Source organism: Capra hircus, chromosome 18, assembly GCF_001704415.2.
Source record: "Capra hircus breed San Clemente chromosome 18, ASM170441v1, whole genome shotgun sequence".
In the NCBI taxonomy this organism is placed as follows: Eukaryota; Metazoa; Chordata; class Mammalia; order Artiodactyla; family Bovidae; genus Capra; species Capra hircus.
Genome location: NC_030825.1, coordinates 21,732,211 through 21,752,362, shown reverse-complemented (window position 1 = coordinate 21,752,362; position 20,152 = coordinate 21,732,211). Strand labels below are relative to the sequence as shown.

The following is a 20,152-nucleotide window of genomic DNA, read 5'->3' as shown; positions in this document are numbered from 1 at the left end:
GCTAATAACAATAACATCAAGATATTGTAATATTCTATTTTATAGATGAGGAAACTGAATCAGAGAGAGATGATGACTATTTTAGATAATATAATGGCAAAAGCAGGACTAGCTCTAATTCTCTAGACAATTTTTCTGTCTCTATTTTTAAAACGTGGGTGAGGTTGCCACAATCTTACTACTAAAGAAAAAAAATGTCAAAATAAATAGGTAATTCATAAATAGCTAAATCATGGCTGTCTAGTTATTTAAGCCATAGTTATTTAAGCAAAATAAATTTTGCCCAGGGATTTGTAAATGTGGATGAAAGCTACTAACGATGAGAACCTAGTATCTTTTAAATATATGAAATTCTCTGAGCTACTGGTGATATTTGTTGAGGCAGAGCCTCGTAATGGTTTCCTACTTCCTGGAAGTAACTGGAATAACTCTGAAAATTTTAGTGCAATGACAATATCCCTAGAATTCTTGCCTACATGTGAAGTTCTGATTCACTTGCCAGAGAGTTGCTATGATTTTTTTACTCTAATGCTGGTTAAGATTTAGATTTCTCTTTGACACATCTCTGCAAAACTGGTGAAGTGTTGTTACTTTCTTTTATTTAGGGAGGTTGGAAAGAATAGTCTCTGTGATCTATTCTAAATTAAGCTAAAATTTTTCCTACTTTTTTCAACATGTACTTTGATAATCATGCTGAAAGTCAATGGTTAAGATTTCGTGCAGATTAAGATTCCACTGCAGAGGGCATGGGTTCAATCCCTGGTCAGGAAGATTTCGCATGCAGCATGGCAAAAAAAAAAAAGAAAAAAAAAGAAAGAAACTAACAAGAATTAAGCAATCAGTTACATATTAAAAACTGTCAATTAAAATAGGTTTAAATAGGCTAATTAAAGAGTCTAAGATATTTTAGACTAGCAATTTTTTCATTCTGACAAGTTTATATGTATGTCTATCTGAATTTTCAAATTAAGTTTTTTTAGACACGTGTTTTTAATTTTAAAATTTATTTTTATTGTAGTAAAATATAATATTTACCCTTTCATCCATTTGTAAGTGTACACTTCAGTGGCATTATGTATATTCACGATGCTGTGCAAACATCACCACTCTCCATTGAAGGAAAAATTTAAGACAAATTTTAATATGATACAACAATTGCACTCCACAGTACTTAGCCCAATGAGTTAAAAAATTGTCCACACAAATGGCTGCATATGGATGTCTACAGCAGGTTTATCTGTGGTTGCTAAAACCTGAAAGCAGTCAAGACATCCTTCTACACAACAAACAAACAAACTGTGGTACATTCATGCAATGAAATATTATTCAGCACTAAAAAAAAAAAAAGCTACTGAGCCATGAAAAAACAGAGGAACCTTAAACAAATATTACTAAGGGAAAGAAGCTAATCTGAAAAGGCTACATACTGTAGCATATGACATGCTGGAAAGGGCAAAACTATAGAGACGGTAAAAAGATCAGTGGTTGCCAGGGCTGGAGTGGGAGGGATGACTATGTGGAGCACACAGGATTTTTAGGGCACTTGCAATACTCCATATGACACGGTATTGGTAGATTCGTCATTACATCACTCATCTGTCCAAACGCACAGAATGTACGACGTCAAGAGTGAACGCCAATGTGAACTGCAGACTTCAGGTGGTGATGCAGGTTCATGAGTTGTAACAAATGTACCCTGGGTGCTGGATGCTCATCTTAGGTTTTAGCGGTGGCTGTGTGTGATTAGAAAGTATACCGTAACTCTGTACTCTCTACTCAGTGTGCTATATGCCTAAAATTTCTAACAGAAAAAAAAGTATAAATTTTACTTTCTGAAAATGTGATCATTTTGACATTGAGAACTTAAATACTGAAGTGACACTTAAAACAGGGAAAAAAAGCTGAATATATTGTTCAGGGAAAAAAAAAGACTGGTAACACAGTTGAAAGAATAGCATGATCTCCGTTATATAAAATAAACACAATAAAAAGATAAAAACATCTGAAGTGATACATACCATATTGCTTATATTGGTTTTTTATTTATAGGGTGATAAGGTTATGATATTTTCATTTGGCTGTTCTAATTAAAATTTTTTTTAAGTTAGTAAATTTCTTGCATGAAAACATAAAAAGATTATATGATTCTTAAGTTACTTTTTCATCTTGTTAAGTCTGTGAGTTCTCTGAAGACAGGAGTAATAACTAGTGTACCTTTGGGCTTCTGCATTAGGGATATGTATACTTTCACAGTGGACAGGCTCTGAGGACTACAAAGCGTTTCCACATAACTCTGTGGTAGGTAAGATGGGTAGAATGCACTGAATGGCGACCCTCTCCCACCACCCAAATATATGTCCACATCACAACTGTCACAAGCTATGACTATTACCTTATAAGGTTAAAAGGTTACCTTATTACCTTGTAAGGTTAAAAAAAAAAGTGAATATTACATTCTAAGGCAAAGGATGTGATTAAGCTAAGCATTCTGAGAAGATCGGGGTGGGGGGAATGTGAAGATGGAGGCAGAGATTAGAGTGATGAGGCCACAAGTGCAGGAATGCTGGGGCGGCCTCCAGACGAAGAGGCTAGGAAAGGATTCTCCCCTAGAGTTCCTAGAGGGAAGTGACCCTGCCGGATGCTGGCCTCCAGAACTCTGAGAGAATAAACTACCATTGTTTTCAGCTGCCAAGTTTCTGGTAATTACTTATGGCAGCCTCACGAAGATATTCCTGTCTTATCAACAGCAATGCTCAGGCACAAGTCCATGCTTAATACTAAATTTTACAGCTAGCAGGTGGCACAGAAAGGATTCAAACCCAGATCTTTTGCCTCCAAGTACAGAGCACTATTCTTTCTACTGTTTAGTATTTTCTAGGGACTGTTTATTTAAATGAGTGTTTAATTCAACCATTCCAAGGGAAAAAAACCTGCCAAAATAATTAGTAGAGATCACAAAAAGACAAATTTGTTGAATTACTTTAAAAATGTATTTATGATGATGTCTTTGGCCTTGATATATGCTAAAAACTTAAATCTAAGAAATAATGTAATACCATATATGATATGCCTCAAAATTCAAGTGATACAGCTCTATTTCTAATTTTTATTAAACATTTATTCATGGGCTGATTCCCCTTTGATCTTGGTAATTTTTAAAAACCTTTATTTGATAAACTTGACTGGATTTTCTGTTTTCCAGTCTTAAGATTCTAAAACCAGAGTGAGATCTTGCTACTGAAACAATAAGTTATTTACCTGGGATAAATGAATATTTTGCTCGAAATCCCAGTCCTTCAAGTTCTTCATCAGAACTGAACTTAATCCACATGAATCTCCCTGTTGATCTAATTAATGGAGGGCTTTTCACACCACAGTAACGATCTATAAGTGGAGAGAAACCAAATGGCCCATCTCGAATTTCCAAGTGATCAAACCGACATTCAAATGATGGTTCTATATAATAGTGTTCATCAAAGGTCAACTCTATTCTTTGACGTGGAGCAGCTAGAAAGAAAGAGTAAGTAAATCAGGGCAATGTGAACAAGAAAAAGTAAAAATGTCCTGACGCAGTGAGAAAAGCACAATTTCTCTGTTACTGTTTTATAGATGAGGATCATACTGAGTTATTATATATAAAATTCATAATAAATGTTATATTATATGTTAATAACAAATGCTATCTGTAGAATTATAGTAATCTTTCCCTTTGGCATATGCTATATATTAAATTAGTTAAATGTAGCAGAATGCTCAAAATTAAGAGTTGAGAAGCTAATGCTTAATTCATGAGATACAACGTACCATGATGGAACGGAAAAACAGAAGAAATGAAAGAAACATAAAATGTAACTATAGACATAAATTTCATAAAGCCTAATAAGAGATGTCAGTAAGTTTAAGTTTCTTATCAGAGAAGTTTCTCATAAATACTGATGCATCTAGTTAAATATTATTTTAGGAGATTAAAAATTCTTATAAAACTTGAACCATCATTTTGTTAATGTTGGCAGTATTAAGAAATACTTATCATGATTAGGATTTAATTAAAACACATGTTTAAATTTTGTTCAAATTGGTTTAAAAAGAGCATTTAACCAATTATTTAGTTTTACAAAAAAAGTTAACATTCATCCAATGAAACATAGAAATTGGTCAAATACCTTCCAAAATGTAGATACATTCCTTGTTTGGTGGATATGAGTCAGGATAATTTGGTGAAGCAAAATGACCTCCATTGCTGGTTCGAACCCAAATGCCACACTGGGTTGCAGGAACGTGCTTCATTCCAATATTTTGTCCATCTTACGGAAAATTTAAAACATTAGTTAGTTTCCCCTACAACTTCCCCGAACAACTGCCAATTGAGTTACACACACACACACACACACACAGTTTTTAAGAACTATTGTCAATTTAGCATAACAGATTGAATACAGCAGAAGCATTTGCTCCAGAGGACAAGTCTGCCATGTAAAACAGCAGGGAAATAAAATGCTTACATTTTATAAGGGCAAAACCACGTGGGAGAATCTGATAAATTAGCAAAACTCTATAAAATTCAATTCTGACACAAAATAAAAGAATTCCAGGAGTTTATCTCAGGTATGGTACCTCTATATTTAGTTTAACTCAAAGTGAAATAAGACTCAAAGATTGCAAAGGGATTTTTAGTTAAAGGTTGTAGATTGAACACATGCATTTAGCTCTGCTCCTTCTTCAAAGCCCACTTAAACAACTGTAAATAAATTTTTAAAGGGCATAAACCCATAAGTACAAATAGGTAGCTGCAATAATAACTACTGGCAGTGGTAGGTATCTCTGAAGTGGGGGTGGAAGTGGTGAAGTTGGGTATTTTTAAAAACATGAGGCTTGGTTAAAAGTCTCTGCAATCAGTTTGACTCCTAATACCCTCTCCCCCACTCCACAAACCCAGGTAGATGCTACTCTATCACCACATCAGAAAATAATGCTATTTCTTCGGAGAAAGTAAACAGGGTTGCTGGACCAGGGAACATCAGGCACAGCAGAGGGTGAAAATATCAAAAGGAAAACAGGGAGATGAGGTGAATGCAACATGCTGAACCACACTCCCCTCCTCCTCCCCCACTCAACTCCCCAAAGGCCTCTTGGTCAGCTATAGAGCCTCTAAGCAGAAAATGGAAATAACCTTTTCTGGGGAAACTAATGAGTCCAGAGAAAAAGATTCATAGGTGGATTCAATCATTCGCCAGGAAAGGCAGCAGTAAAGCAGCCCTGTCTGCACTTGCAGATGGCTAACAAGCAGATGTGCGTGCTCCTCTCGTAACTATGAGAGGCACTCAAGGAGCACCAGACACGCGAGGGAAGCCTCCAATATGAAAAACAGATTAAAAACAAATAACAAAGCGACTCTGAGAAGCAGAGATTATAGAATACTTAAAAAAAAAAAAGCACTAAACAAAACTACCATTTAATCTTCTCAGAGAACAAGGGAGTAGCAGGCCTTTGAACAACACAGGTTTGAACCACGTGGATGCAGTATAATCATAGAGTGCTCGTCTGTGGTTGGCTGACTGTGAGGATGCAGAACCTCAAACATGGAGGACCGCCAGCAGCTACAGGCAGGTTTCTGACTAACCCTAAACTCTAACCCTACCCCTGCATTGTTCAAGGGTCAAACGCATACCTATAATACAAGAACACAGCATACTCTGAAAAAGAGATAATTCAGGAAACAAAAGAAAGTTTCTAAGAATAGAAAAAAAAAAGTTTAGAGCAGAAGTGGCTTACACTGTAAAGAATCTGCCTGCAATGCAGGAAATCCAGGTTTGATCCCTGGGTCGGGAAGATTTTCTGGAGAATGGACTGGCTACCCATTCTAGTATTCTTGCCTGGAGAATTTCGTGGTGGACTACATACAGTCCATGAGGTTGCAAAGGGTTAGACACCACTGAGTGACTAACATTTTCACTTTCCATGAGCCTTGGACCAAATCTGGTCTGCTGCCTGTTACTGTAAAATCAAGTTTAGTGGAATAAATACATGCTCATTCATGCTTTTACCCTGCAGTTGCAGAGCTGAGTAGGTGCTCCTGTGACTATAATGGCGTGCAAAGCCTTAAACAATTCCTATCTGGCCCTTTCTAGAAAAAGGTTTTCCAATTCTTGGTTTAGAAGTCTCAATGAAGACTACTGAGAAGAAAACAGTTAGATGAGAAATGGAAAAAAAAAGAAAAGATTTTTTAAAAAAAGTAACCAAATAATAAGAATTCCTTAAAGACAAGAGAGAAAATGGAGAAAAGAGAATTTTAAAAATAAAACAAAAAAAAAGGGAAAGAAAAATTTCCTACAAACTACAACCAAAGACAAAATTTTCATATTGAAAAAGCCCAGTGGTGACTTGAACAGATGTAACCAGAATTGTTAAAATACTGACATGGGTACTGCAGGTGCAAAGTTAAAAAGAACATTTATATGTAGTTAGAGGTGAAGAGTAGGTGCAAAAAAGAGCTAAATTCTTATCTTCCATGGTGGGAAAATTATCTACTACTTCAAACTGAAATAACTGAGAATAACCATATACTTTGTTATTCAGAAATATGCAGGAAAATACCAAAAGAATCAGCTAAAAGAGTAGTTTGGTAGGCTGGTAGACTGATATGGAGAAGTGGGGTTTGGGAGGCTGGTAGACTGATATTTCCTAATGAACTTTTTAGAATGCTTTAATTTTTGTCAGGTGTATGTATAACTTTGATGAAAATAAAAATAAGTCAGGTTATTTAGGAAATGTACTAAACTCTGAAATAAAAATCTGGCTCAAACATCATACTAGCTAATCCTCTTTCATAAACAATAACTGGAACATGTCCTCAGGGGTTTGAATAAGATATTGATGGAAATGTTTCATTTGTTTACACTGGAAAAAGGGATTTTTATTTTTGCTTGGTGATAAAGCATGAATCTTATTTAATTTTTGGACATAATCCATAGTGTTCTAGGAGTCACCAGTTATGCCAATTTTTAACATTTATCAGTGTAAGATTTTATGTTAACAATTTACTCAACTGCAGCTGAACCTGGCTGAATTAAAGCTCATAGATTGACAGAAAGCCTTAGTCATTGAAACACCCCAGATGGATTATGGAAATAGTACTTGAAAGTTGTAATCCTTCCAAAAAGCCATCCTACTGCTCTGAACACGTAGTAAATTAGCATTGTAAATTCTTTACCTTGGGTCTTTTGGGCCACAGCAATTCCTTCCACTACAAGTATTGTTACTAACAACACTAGAGAAATAAGAGAAGATAAGTTAAAAAGTTGAATCTATATTAGATTTTACCAAGTTTATGAGAAAAATCAGATGACGAAAAAAAACTAAACCCCCCTATTTCTTACTAACATTCACACTCAATACTATTAATCGTTATGTTCGGAGTTACTATTTGACAAGACAACCCAAGAAAAAACACAATTGATATGACACGCATTTATACAAGCACTAATAAGTACGTTTTCAATTTATGATGGATGCAAAAATACATACCTTTCTTTTCTTGTACAACGAACCGTGCTGATCCCAATTATCCTATATTTACTGCACTCTACCTCCTCAGACCTTACACGCATTATGGCTAGCTTTGCAATATATTATGCCAGTAAAAGTTCACTTAGATTATTTGACTTGTGAGAACATCATAATAAAAACAGAAGTAAGGGGGCAGCAGTCTCCTGGAAATCAATTCAAGACATTCTATGCCTGTGCAGCACTATGCTGTGTCCTGCATTACAAAAGCTGGCACTATTTAGAAAATGGAGCTTCTCCCCTCCCTCCACGTTTAACATTTCTGATCCCCAATGAATAATATATTGTTTTGTATGTTTGTGTTTGACGATAACACATTCTTTTTAAGAATGGTGCACTGGTATCTTTCACTCTCTCAATGGAAACCACATTATCAGCCTCCTGTGTGAACTGGAGTTTTTATTTTTCATTCAATCAGTCAGCAAGCACGTCAGAGTACCTACTGGATAGCAGGCACAGAGGATGCACAGATTAAGGCAGGAGAGATATAAAGCAAAACAGTTACAAGAGAATGGACTTCAGGAGTTAGGTGGATCTAGGTTTGGGGTTCAAGTTTTGATTTCTACCAGCTGTGAGACCTTTTCAGCTCAGTTTACTTATTTGTAAAATGGGGATGTTGTACTAATAACACCAACCACACAGGTTGTTGTGAAAATGAAATGAGATGATGATGCACATTGCACAGAGCCCTTTATGTGCGCTAGGCATTCTGCTAAACCATAGATATTAGGACAAACTCATCCTTAAGGAGTCAACGTATTGGCAAAGACAATCTACAAGGTGAAAAAGAATTTAGCAGGGGTTACACAGAAAACACAACGGAAGCAGAAAAGGGAAGTATTTGTTCATTCTGCTGGGGGTTAAGAGGAACAGAGTGAGGAAAACTTTAGGGAAAAAAGGTCTATTCTAGTGAAACCTAATAGAACTTCTCAGGAGAGGGAGAAAGAAACAGCTAAGACAATGAAAACTTACCTAGGAAGTGTTACTGAATTCTGAGTAGGATAGTACAGTTAGCATGTGGAGGGGAAAAGGGATACATCAGGTTAGAAATAGTAGGATGAGGGTGTTCCCTGGTGGCCCAGTGGATAAAAATCTGCCTGCTAGTGCAAAAGACATGAATTTGATTCCTGGCCAGGGAAGACTCCACACACAAGGCAACTAAGCCCGTGAACCACAACTACTGAGCCTGCCTTCTGCAACTACTGAAGCCCTCATGCCTGGACCCTGTGCTCCACAACAAGAAACCACGGCAATGAGAAGCCTGTGCACTGAAACGAAGAGTGGCCGCGGCTTGCTGCAACTAGAGAAAGTCCAAGCAAAGCAACAGACTCAATGAAGGCAAAAAAAAAAAAAAAAAAAAGTAGGATGAGATCTGATTGTAAAAAGCCTTGAACGCCATGCTAAAGAGTTTAAACCTTTTCTCTGGTTGCTAGTCGTATTGAAGATCTCATACTATGTAGGAACAATCCTTCCTTCAGACTCTTCACATCTTTGCACTGGATCACAGTTAAGGGAATGGAGTTTTGAAACACTATTTAAAAAAACAAAAACAAAACACAGAAGATTCCTGATCAAAAAGAAAAATTAGGGAATCCTATAGTGGTCCAGTGGCTAGGATGCTGAGCCTTCTCTGAGGGCCTGGGTTCAATCCCTGGTCTGGGAGCTAAGATCCTGCAAGCTGTAAAATATGGCCAAGAAAAGAAAAACAAACTAGAATAATAACAGATATTTGACAATTCAGCAAATACCATAACTGTATCAAGGTATCTTGATAGAGGACACTATTTCCCAAGGTATATCATCCCATTCAGATGATATAGAACTGGTCAAAATTTTGTGCTCATTGTACCTTTCCTCCTGATTCACAGGCATAACAATTTACCAGTTCTCACATTTGTAATTCACAGTATGTAAGTAACACAAAGTCAGACAGAAAGGGAAAGTAAGAAATCAATAAATCGAAACCAGGAGAACAGTAAAACAATGGCAAAAAGATGAATTGTGCCTGGAAAATTACACTATATAATGACTTAAAAAAGCATGTCTTTTTAAAACACGATTTAGGTAATTTGCACACAATATACAACTGAGGTAGAAAAATCATATTAAAAATAAATTAGACCAAATAACCTTTTATTCCTTCCACTTTATATAGGGTGTTGCTCATAATCCCCCTCCCCAAATCTTACTACTCACAACTCAATCAGCTATGCCACCGAATAAAAGGAATGAATAAGGCAAGCTAGAACAACTGGGGATAGAAATATATAGTGATAGCTGTGGTGATACAGTTCTAACGATTAATCATTCTAAATTCTGTATCATAATAAACACAGTTTCTCCCAGTTGTACAATAGGATCTTTGCAAATTGCTTGCTATAATCAGGCTGAGATATTAAAACAAACTCCACTGATGCCAAACGCTGGAATTACCTAGTACATGAAGCAGTGCTGTTGCGCTCTGCTCTGTCCTTAGTCCTGATCTGTGTGTCGCTTGTTTCCTTCTATATCTTACCAAAGGGTCAATAGTTTCTCAAATCCAGAAAGATTTCATACTTTGAATTCAAAAACAATGTACCCAGGAAGGCACTGATTCTTTAAAGCAGAAATCCATGCCAAGAAAAAAAAAAAAAGAAAAGAAATCCATGCCAAAATAAAGATTCTAAACTCCACAACCCCAAAGTATAGTTATGCAGAGAACTGCTTGTGATCTCATGTTTGAAATAAGTAGTACCCACCATGTATGTTCTCACCTCTGATTTTGGAGTTTAGCGTAGGGTACTATACAGATCTGACTTAAAAATGAAGGCCTAAATGATAAAGACAGGTGCTATTCAAGGTATTAAATACAAATCCTCCAAGCTACTCCTTTTAACCCTGAATCATTGTTATTAGCATTCTACCTGCAATCTTGTCTCCAGACCTTCCAGTTTAAGGCTGCACTTTTCAATCAAGTAAAAATCAAGGTCAGGTCTATTTTTTTCACTGTTACTTAATAGTGGCAACTCTGGCCAATGCAATAAATACTGGAAAGGAGGCAAGACTGTTATTTATAGACAATGTTATTTTAAAGCCCACAAGTCCCAAGAGAATTACCAGGAAAATTATTATACCTATTAAGGGAAGCGCCTAAGACTAAAATAAGTTAAACAAGTAAATAAATGTAAATACAATAGAGAAGTAATACATTTTGGATAATGAAACAATGTAAAGGTAACAATTCTTCCCAGTAAGTCAGATAATATTTAATGATGTTTTAATAAAAATCTTAGCTTTTTTTCTAGATACTTAAAATGCTTTTCTGATGGTCATCTTAAAGACGTTTCCATATTTGCAAGGAAAATATAAAAAAGTTCATAAAATAATATGCTTACTATAAAGCTACAAGAATTATAAAATGTAGCGATGGTAGAGGAAGAAATTGGTATCTGTCAACAAACATTACTAGCATTCACTGCATTACAGGTAGTTGAGTCAGTCCCTGGAACTACAATGAAACAAAAAGACACGGTCCTTATTCTCAATGGGCTTTTAGGTTAGAAAATGGAAGAAAAGAAAAAAGTTCAGAAACAGACATATATATCCCAGAATTTATTACGATTTATATAATATTTGAAATACTGGGTGAGAGGGCAGTTTTAATAATGGTTCTGGGATAACTTGTTAATTATTTGGAAAAAAGTAGATTCCCTTTTCAAGCTAAATAGAAAAATTAATAGCAGAATGAAAAAAAGGTGAATTCATACTTTTGGGTAGGGAACAACTTCATTCACAAAAGACCAAACCATAAATAAAAACTACAAATAAATGGGAAAAAAGATTATGCCACTAGAGTAAAGTGCCAAGAAAAAAAAAACAATGGAGAAATTCAGCCTTGCTAGTATAAAAATAGATTCCAGTATTGGAAAAGGAAATGGCAACCCACTCCGGTGTTCTTGCCTGGAGAATCCCAGGGAGGGGGGAGCCTGGTGGGCTGCTGTGTATGGGGTCACACAGAGTTGGACACGACTGAAGTGACTTAGCAGCAGCAGCAGCGTATTGGTCAGGATATAGCAAACTGACTTATGCTGTCACTGGGCTGTAAACTGTCACAGCTTTGATGAGGTTGATCTGGTAATATATATCAAGGATTAAAAATGTACACATCCTACTCAGCACTTCATCCATGTTTGAGAAATAAATCACTGGGACAGTAGTTCTCAAACTTTAGCGTGGATCATATTCACCTGGAAGGTTTATGAAAACACAGACTTGTGGGGGGGCATTACTTCCAGAGATTTTGATCCAGTAAGTCTCGGGTGGGGCTTGAAAACTTGCATTATAACAAATTCCCTAGTGATGCGAAAGCTGTTGGCCCTGGAACCACACTTTAAAGACAGCTTCAACAGGAGAGTGATAGTATACTGAAAGAAACAAAGAGGCTAAGCTTCTTCTATCTTACTGTTCAGTTGTATATGACTTCAGGCCCAAGGTCATCTGATGGGCCGGTATAGATGCTGGAGGGCCAGGCACTGTATCTTTACAGCTACCATGCCAGCATTACACTTAGTAAGAATGAAGAAATGACACAGGGCATTCCTCCTTCCTTTAAAAACATTTGCTTAGAATCTACCATGATGTCAAAATAAAAACTCTGAGTGACAAAAACACCACCACTCCCCCAAAGTTCAACACACATGTAACTGTCAGACTTAGTCACATGGCCACACCTAATTCCAAGGAAAACTGGAAAATCTAGTATTTATTTTGGGTGATCGTGTGCTTAAAGTTCAGAGATCCACTGAAAGGCAAAATGGATATTGGAAGAAAACTGGCTACTTCTGCCACAGTCCCTTATAATCTACTCTGTACCCACCAGCGAGTGATCCTTTCAAAACATAGATCAGATCACATCACAGCCTTTCATAAAATCTTCCAACAGAGTCCATTTAAAATAAATCCATACTTCTTACTCTGACTTCATAAGTCCTATGTTCTGATCCTCCCGCTGACCTTCTGACTGCTGTCTACAGCTACACAGGCCTTCTTTGCACAACACACCAAGCTAATTCTTGCCTTAGGGACTAGTTATTCCTTTTGCCTAGACTCACTCTGCACGGCTGGTTCCTTCCTGTTATTCAAGTCTTGTGAGGGCTCTCTAACTGCTAAAGCAGCTCCATATTTTCTTCTTCATCTTGTTTTATACACAAATAAATACATAAATAAATAAATACATAAATAGCATTTCAATCCCTACTTATATTACCCACTATTTTTTTATTATCTGTCTCTTCCTACTAGAAAGAGGGACTTGTCTGATTCACTTGTGCATCTCTAGTGACTAGAAGACTGGCTGGCCCACTCAAAATTAGATGAATATACGAAGTGACTAAGCATAATCCTGGTTATATCTCCTTTGTAACTACAACATACAGCACAGAGAGCCACACTAACAAACTAACAAGCACAAACCTTGGTTAAGAATAGGCACACAGATGACCCAGCTTCTTATTTTTGAGTCAGGGGACAGAAAAATAATAGATTTTTTTCTTTTTCAGATATGCCACTTCTCTTACTTTTATCAAGCTAACTCACTTCACCTTTGTGAGTAATTAAACATACCTCTTTCTGAGTTTTCCTGTTTTGAGCATTTAAGTGGTAAAGGTAAGGTGTGGTAAACTTATCATGAGATCCCATAATGTAACAACTGCCTACCTGGTCTCCCTGCATCTGTTTTCTGAAGCAGAATGGAATTCAATTAGAGTCCATATACTTGGTGAAGGTGAAGTCGCTCAGTCGTGTCCGACTCTTTGGGACCCCGTGGACTGTAGCCTACCAGGCTCCTCCGTCCATGGGATTCTCCAGGCAAGAATACTGGAGTGGTTTGCCATTTCCTTCTCCAGGGGATCTTCCCGACCCAGGGATTGAACCCAGGTCTCCCACACTGGAGGCAGAGGCTTTAACCTCTGAGCCACCAGGGAGGTAGTAGTAACTTTTTGTTCCAAAGAACAAAAAAGTACCTTAATTTAATCAAACTCAATTTTACTTTTTAGTTAAGAAGGAAGATGGAGCTTGAACTCTGGGATCACTCCAACCTCTTCATGCTAACCACACTGCCAATCACTTCAAAGAAAGCATAACTGCAGAAATGCTTTTTCTTGCCTGCAGAATGTGACAACCTTCTTGTTAGTCAAAACGCTCTGGAGATGGCAGTATATTTGTATGTTCTAATCATACTGGAGTCTTCCTCAGACATCCACAGCAGCTACCATCGGATTTTAACATGATCAGGTCACATTTTGATGAGTATTTTGATGTCTTCTTACCCACTAACACTGTAATTTCCAATATATTATTCTGGGCATACTTAAACCAATATATTTTAATCTCATTTTGACTAGGACAAATTGAACCTTCAGATTAGTACACCCTGTAATTTTATGAACAAATATGCTAATAAGTGTCAGTTAATCTGGGTCACTCTGATGAGTGACTGAGAGGGTGAGGCCCCACAGCAATCAAAGCAACCCTGTTCGCTTTTGCTGAGTTTTAAGGCCTACCTCTCCTCCCTCCACCAAGAGTTCCTTTGAAGGAGTTCCGTTAAGGAGAGTTTGGAAACCTTTTAGGAGTCCCCTTTGCAACTTAAAGATCACACTAAGTGGGATCTCAAAGTGCCCCAGGGACACATTAAAAAAATAATAAATTATTCTGAAGAATCATAAATTTTAAAATGACAGCAGATTGTGCTGAATGGGTAGTAACCAAGAGCAGAACTCGAATTATTCTTTAGAATTTTAGATAATGAACTTTACTTATATAATGATCTTTTTTCTATCTTATTCCTAAATGGACTTTGAAAAATGGCTTTGATTTGGACTTGTAATGTGCATGTGCGTGTATTACAGCACTGTATGTTCTTCCTAAAAGGTCAGTTTGGTTTTAAAACAGATAATTGGATTCAAGTAATCAAACTATCAAATTATAATAACACCACCATTTAGTCAGATTTCTCAACTGTACTAATAAAACATTTTTTCTAACTCCTGGTGAGGGGAAATAAAGTTAGCTTTTATCAAGGCTATCTATCTTTAAAAACTTCCCTCTTTAAAGGATAACTTTTCATTATGGTACTTATTTTTCTGTATTGTTTAATTTCTTGAAAAAGACTTAAGAATGAAGGACACGAGTTATTATTTGTCACAGTCTCAAATAAGATTTTTAAAATACAGTGCCAGTTACGCACTGTAACACCATAAATTTAACCACAGTTTATACAGATTTAAATATAACTGAGTATAGGATTCTCCTGACACAAGTCTGCAGAATGAATATGAACAGTGAAAAATGGGTTTATAAGCCTAATATTTTCATGTGACCATGATACTTAATTTTGATAAAAGACAAGTCAAATTTTATTAGACTTGGAGTGATCATAAACCGTTAAAAGTGAATTATTCAATTTTAACAATATATGAAAGGTTTAAAAGCCTAGCAGAGTTATCCTTTTGTTCTTACTGCTGAAAGTAAAACCAAGAATCAATGGCATCTTAAAGAAAATTACCTTCTACTTAAAATTCCACACACTCATTATGGCTGATTTGTTTTAGCAGAAACTGACCATAATATTCCAAACAAGGCTTTTGGCAGGTAATATCTGTAATTATGCAGATGTTAAATAACTGCTTCCGATAAGAACCTCTTCAATGTTAATTTACACCTTAAGAGCTACTTTTTCACGCACTGGTGCACACAATGAATGGAAGCACCAGAAAAAGCCAGTAGTTTTTCAAAACGTAATTTTTTAAGATTAAAAACACCAATGTTTGTATAGGTAACACATGCATTTTGTTTAAAAAAAAATCAAGCGATACAAATGGGTGGGCAGTGACACGGAAGTCTTCCTTTTACTCTTATTTCTCAGTCTCTTGTATCTTTTTCTCAGAATCAACTTTTGTTAATTTCTTCAATCTTCCCAGAGGGATTCCTCCTATGTACAAGCACATATCCATGGACTGTAGAAGACTTAAAAATAGCTTGCTTTCTCTCTAGTAAGCCTAACAACAAGTTAGTCTGAGCTTTAAAAATACACCAGCATGTAAAAATAGTGTAGGCTGCATAACATGAAAAAAAAGAAAAGCCAGGTATTACTGAAATTCATTGTTTCCACTGTAGCTCTGCCATCAACCACAGAATCCTTTCCTGAAAGGTGCAAACACTAAATGCTTCACGCTGGTGGCCAGAGAGGGCAGTGTGTACCAACGACAAACGCAAAGGCAGAAAAGCTGCAAAACCCTTCACCATTCCAGGAGTATCAGAGATTCCGTCCTATCCAGCTCAGTTTCGTCAAGTTCTGCAGGTGAAGCTGTATAACAGATCTACGTGATTTCTCCCCAGAGGGGGCTACTCAGATGGAATGTCCTTATTATACTGAACATCCTAAGGGAATGAGGACAACGAAGCAAATTCAGATAAGGAGCACTATCACAACCCTACTGTGCGAATGATTATTTTGAAAAAGTAAAACAAAATCTTAATTTCCAAGGAATGGCGATTTAAATTGGGAATTACAGACAGGAAAGCCTACAGAAATTAATTTCAGAGTTTTAACATTTTAATATAATGAGGAAATCATTAATGATTTATGGACTGACTGCGAAACAAAGTCCTAGGTTACCTTTGTACAAATTATACATATACAGCAGATAGCTAAATTGCTGATATCTCAATTATAAATTTAGAAATATATGGAGTAATTTTTGCAATTAAAATTTAATGCAAAATCATACTGAATTTTCCAGTAAAACAAAATTCGAAAGTGTTAATGGGTGGGAAAAACCCAACATTTTTCACTGTACAAATATTAAGACACAATGAAAAGCGATATATGGTACCGCTAGTCAATGCCTGTACGCCTTACCCAATATTTTGAAAAAGAGGACATTTCGTAACATTACAAATACACAGCTATTCAGTTTTCAATCTAAGTCAGTAGCAGAAAAGAGAAGCCCTTTATTGGTAGTGGTGTTTTCCTCCGAGGGCCAAAAAAAAGGATTTATTCAGTTCGATTTTCAGAAACAACTTTGTTATCACAAATCTTAATTATCCATGTACATAAATTTTAATCTAATAATACATCTCCTGGAAAATGCAAAGCAGCTGTAGTATGTTTTGGAGCTTTGTGTACTTGGCAAGCCGACCGTTTTATTTCCCGGTACAACAAATCAGAAAGAATCAGACAGCGGCGGCAGGGTATGTGAGGTCCCGGGAAGCGCCGGGGCACAGCCCCGAGCAGCGTGTCCGGCCCGGGCCGGGTCGCGGCGCCCGCAGTGGTGCCGCAGCCTCCGCGGCCGCAGCAGGTGGGACCCGGCCGGCTGGCAGGCCGTTTCGCCGCCCGCCACCGCGGGGCTTTTCGAGAACCGCTCCGCGACGCCTCAGCTAGGCTTTTTATTGTTCGCTGGGACTGACTTTCTGTTACTAATGCTGAAAAGAGCGGCCTTCGCTCCACTCACACGAACCCTACAACTTTGCAAAGCGATGTATGGCAATTCCGAGGAAGAAGCGCGAGGGCACAGCTCGCAGGACCGGCCGGGCCGCCAAGTCCCGATGCGCTTCCCGGGTCCCCGGCCAAGGCACACACAGAGGGCTGGGAAGAAGCGCTCGGGGAACAAGTGGATCCCGGCGGGAGCGGGGATCCGCGGTCCGCTCGTGCCAGACAAAGGGGCGCGTCGGGCGCCCGGCGCCGGGCAGGGACGCGAAGAGGCCGGTCTTGCCCGCAGGGGGCGCCGTCCGCGGCCCCGGGCGCTTACCTTTGAGGACCGAGCAGAGCTGCTCCAGGGCCATGATCCCAAGCGGCCCGGCGCTTCGCGAGGGGCCGAGGCGGCGATGAGGAGGCGGCAGCTGCGGCGGCGGAAGCGGGGCGCTCACGGCTCGGCGCGGCTGCAGCCCCGCTCCGTCCCCATCGCCCGCCACCAGGTTGCTCCTCGCGGGGCAAGGCTCAGGTCCTGCGGCCCGCCATGCCCGAGCCCCCCGGCGGGCTCTCGCGCTGACCCAGCCCCCCGACGGCCGCCGCCTCCTGGTCCACGGCGCTCCGTCCCATCGACCGCCTGGGAGCCCAGGAGTGCGGACGCCAGGGCCGGCACCGGGACCGGCCGCTCCGCCTGCGGCCGCAGCGCGGGCCCGGGTGAAGTGCGGGGCGCTGGGAGCCCAGGCTCATTTAAGCTGCGAGCGCGAGCGCCGCGTGCCGGCCGCGCTGCCTGCGCGCATGTGCCCGCCCCCAGCCCCCGCCCGCGTGCCCCTCGCACCCCTCCCGGCCAATCGCCGGGCGAGCCCGCCCGCGGCCTCGCACCCTGGGTGGGCGGTGCGCCCCGCGGGCCGCCGTTGGGCTGGGGGCGGGGCCAGGAGGTCTGGGGCGCCGGCGCCTCGCCCGCGCGCTGAGGGGCGGGCGCGGAGGGAGAGCCCGGCCCGTCCCCCGCCCCCCGCGGGGCGCGGGGTGAGTAGGTCCGCGTCCTCCCGCCTGAGGGAGCGATGGGGTCTCCGCCGCTCACTGGACTCGGCAGCCCTGGCCCGCCTGCCCAGCTCCGTCTGCCGACGGAGAGGGGGCCCTGACCCCTCAACCTCCTAGGACCTCAGTTCAAGGTCAGAACTCCGCCCTCCTCAGCCCAGCTCGACTACCTGCTTCGGCGGGCGGGCGCGCACCTGGGCGGGGCTCGGGACCGAGCGAGCCTGAGGTTCTCACCTGCCTTTAGCATCAGGTGAGTTTACGTGACCAACGGTAATGTTTACTAACAGTTACCGACCCGCTTCCCGAGTTGCCAGGCACAGCACCAAACACTTCACGCATCAACTCTGTAATCCTCGGTTCACCTCATGCGGGATGGGAAAGAGGAGGCAGGGAAGGTGAAGTTCTTTGTTCAGAACCACACAGGGAGCGGAGGAGGCAGGGTGATGAGCCCAACACATCTGCCTCCAGAGATACTCTCTTTTCCACCAAGCCATGCTGATGGTGTCACTTGACTCTGCTGATAACAAATCTCCACATTTGTAAACAGCTGCATAGTATGTGGCATTAATTCCGTTTTATTTTCTCCGTAGTGATTATCATGCTCTGAAATTACCTTGCCCACCGACTACTTGTTTATTTGTTCATCACCTGAGTCTCATTTACCACACTATTAAAACAAGTTGCTTGTGATAGGTGCTGGGGAAACACCCATGATTAAGGCCCTAGAGTAAAAGAATATTTATACCTGTATCTGACACATAGTAGGAACTCCATAAATATTTGTCTAACAAAGTTAAGGACAAATTGTGGCAACTGAAACTTTCCTTCTATCCTTCAGAAAGTATTAACAAGGTCTACAAGTGAAAGGATATTTAACATCAGTTAATATTAAGGTAGCCCTTCACCATGTGCCATGAAAGATACATAATGTGTCTATTTGGCTTCCTAAGGACAAATTACCAACAGTTAAATTGATATTGCATGGAAGAACCAACTAGTAAATAAAGCATTTTAGGAGCCTTTTCCACTGATAAAGTGACTCATTGAGAGACTAGGACAGTATTAAGATTAAATCTAAGTCACAGGCAGTGGTGGACAAAACGAATTAGGAGGAAGGAGCCCTCTCAGCTTCTGGAATAATGGTTCTTTTTTTTTTTTTAATGCACTTTTATTTTTCTTTGGCTTCACTGGGTCTTCTTGCATTGCAAGGGCTCAGTAGTTGTGGCTCGCAGCCTTCCGTTACCCCTCTTCATGTGGGATCTTAGTTCCCATGTTCCCTGACTGGGAATCAAAAACCCAGGGCCCCTGCCAATAAAGGCAGATTCTTAACCACAAGACCACCAGGGAAGTCCTTGGAATAATGGTTCTTAATGCATAATTATTGGCTGATGGAAGAATCCATGTGTGTATGATGTCATCAGAGAATGCTTCGTGAAGGAGGTGACACACGCAGAATGAAAAGGCTGTGGATGCAAAGTGGAGAGGAGAGAGGGTAGAAGAGCTTTCACATCAGGCAAGGAGCAGCAGCAAGCGTCTTTTTGGGGACAAATGTGGTGATTGGTACTGAAGGTAAAGTTGAATACGGTGGGTTTTGTCTGTGGGGATTTTGCTTAATTCCTAGGTGAAGGAGTTTATACCTGACTCAGGAGGCCAGAGGGGCAACTTTTAATAGTGGAGCAGTGGAGTTCTGGAAAGATAAATCTGGCAGTTGAGTTGAAGATAAAAGGGGACAGATTAAAACAACTGTAGTTAACAACTGTAGTTAAGACAAAGTATATACATAGTACTGTTTCATTTAGTCTAGTACCTCTTACTGGTAGTAACATTTTGGTGAAACCTAAGAAGTCTTTTCTCTAGTATGTTGGCTGGAGAGTAGATTCCCAAGGAGTGGTTTGGGAATGTTCATTTTGTGGTACCTATTAAGACACCTATTTTTTGGATGTAATTGTCTACAGTAGATTTTCCACGGAATGTGGTAAAGCACACATCATAGCTGAGATTACTGTGTGACCATATGTTGACTAAATTAAAAGGAAAGCAGTTTGCATCTCTCTCAGCTGGGGAGTTCTGTTTTTGAAATATTATTTCCCTGGAAGACCACCCAGTAGC

General features: G+C 39.7%; 1 protein-coding gene across 2 annotated transcripts in view; it reads right to left on the bottom strand.

Annotated features, from left to right (window-relative positions):
• The window catches only part of NETO2 (neuropilin and tolloid like 2), a 67,974-nt gene extending 50,169 nt beyond the window's left edge, over nucleotides 1–17,805 (bottom strand). For both annotated transcript variants that reach the window (XM_018061971.1, XM_018061972.1), the window contains exons 1-4: nucleotides 17,349–17,805; nucleotides 7,211–7,267; nucleotides 4,164–4,304; nucleotides 3,259–3,507 (exon numbers count right to left, since the gene is read on the bottom strand). In XM_018061971.1, the coding sequence (XP_017917460.1) occupies nucleotides 3,259–3,507; nucleotides 4,164–4,304; nucleotides 7,211–7,267; nucleotides 17,349–17,382 (481 nt within the window). In that variant the 5' untranslated portion in view covers nucleotides 17,383–17,805. The remainder of the gene's footprint in view (nucleotides 1–3,258; nucleotides 3,508–4,163; nucleotides 4,305–7,210; nucleotides 7,268–17,348) is intronic.